General features: G+C 42.9%; 1 protein-coding gene across 1 annotated transcript in view; it reads right to left on the reverse strand.

Annotated features, from left to right (window-relative positions):
• Window positions 1–556: 556 nt before the first annotated feature.
• Window positions 557–1,624, reverse strand: part of LOC143295236 (uncharacterized) — a 7,337-nt gene continuing 6,269 nt past the window's right edge. The window contains exon 4 of the mRNA XM_076606817.1: window positions 557–1,491. Coding sequence (XP_076462932.1) covers window positions 1,280–1,491 — 212 coding nt within the window. The 3' untranslated portion in view covers window positions 557–1,279. The remainder of the gene's footprint in view (window positions 1,492–1,624) is intronic.

Below are 1,624 nucleotides of genomic sequence, written 5' to 3' on the forward strand. Positions count from 1 at the left end.
TAATCGATAGAAAGTGTGGATTTGTCATTGTATGATACATCTCTGTCATGTGAAGGTCTTGTGCCTGTCCTGATAGATGATAGAAAGCTTTGACTGAAGACCCTCGTGATGAATGACTTGAGCTCGGGAGGTTTCTCTGCTTTCTTGAGATTATTTTATCATCACCGTTAAGGTTGGATACAGGTGAATAAGAGTGTGTGCGTTGGTGTCCTGCAATTCTGCAGAACATTGTAAAGTGTGTGTGTGTGTGTGTGTGTGTGTGTGTGTGTGTGTTGCAGTCAGTGTTATTAAGTTCCAGTTTTGTACTTCAAGCTGAACAAGAGTATGTCAAATAAAACATTGTTGTTATGTTGCTGTGAAGTCATCAGTGAAAGTGTGCCAGCTCGCTTTAATACATACACATACAGTCAAAGATGCCAACGGACGAACAGTTCATGCAATGACACGAGCACGTGTCAGCTCTCTCTCTCTCTCTCTCTCTCTCTCTCTCTCTCTCACACACACACACACACACACACACACACACACACACACACACTGATGGTTTTCTTGAGTGCAAAGCATTTTATTTCATAATTCAGATTGAGAAATGTGTTGGATGAAGGAGAGCATTAAAGCAACCACAATTGATTACCCTTTTATCGAACCTTTGAAGTCAGGAAATGAAGGAGAAAGGACACATTGGTGCCTTTAGTGGGGAACAAAACATTAATATTGCAAGCCATCAATCAAACTCAAAATGGTAAAATTTGAATAACACTTCAATCATTGGTCCCTAAGTATTTGAAAAAGGCCCAGAGAACAAAGAAACTTCACGCAAAAGGAAGATACAAAAACATAAAAGACAGAAAGTGATCTTTTTATACAGCTGTTCAGAAGGAACTCTCCTTAGTGTTACTGTCAATGAACTATTTTGTTAAGTGGGTAAAGAAACGTGGCCATCTTTCCAATGCTCGAATCCGCTGAAGAATACAGTTTATTTACTCCATCAATCTTTCTCATTTCTGCGTGACTTTTTCGGCCATGATTATTTTTTATAATAATTCAATCAATCAATTAATTAATCAGTTATTTTATTCATTCATTTATTTATCATTCTGACAAGTTGAAGTTTACCTCCGGGGTTCCGGGGTGAGGGTTTGGGGCGGAGGTGGAAGGAGGGGTCGTTCCAGGCCAGTCTATGCAGACCCCGAGGTTAACCTGGGCTAACTAGATTTGACCCCGGGGTAAAAAAAAAAAAAAATCAGCGGGGGGTACTTATAGGCCGCTACACCGGTGCCTATGCCAGAAGGACCGTAGACGCCCTGTACAGACAGATGTTGTCGGGTCGGGCGGAGATCTCGCAGGCCTTGGAGACAGGGTTGAAGAACGTGGCGTTGAACTGCCTGCAGTCCAGCAGAATGTTGTGGCCGTTGAAGCAGTAGTGCAGCTTGCTGCAGTCGTCCCACTTGGGGTACACCTCGAAGATGCCAGCCACGCACTTCGGACACTCTGTGTGTGCAGTGGTCCAGGAAAGAAAGAAAGAAAAAATGCCAGAGGAGACAAAATGGTAGAAAAGTCGTCAACATGCTAAGTCTTGATGTGAATTGTTACACACACACACACACACACACGTACGCACCCC

The sequence above is a fragment of the Babylonia areolata genome, chromosome 20, assembly GCF_041734735.1.
Source record: "Babylonia areolata isolate BAREFJ2019XMU chromosome 20, ASM4173473v1, whole genome shotgun sequence".
NCBI lineage: Eukaryota > Metazoa > Mollusca > Gastropoda > Neogastropoda > Buccinidae > Babylonia > Babylonia areolata.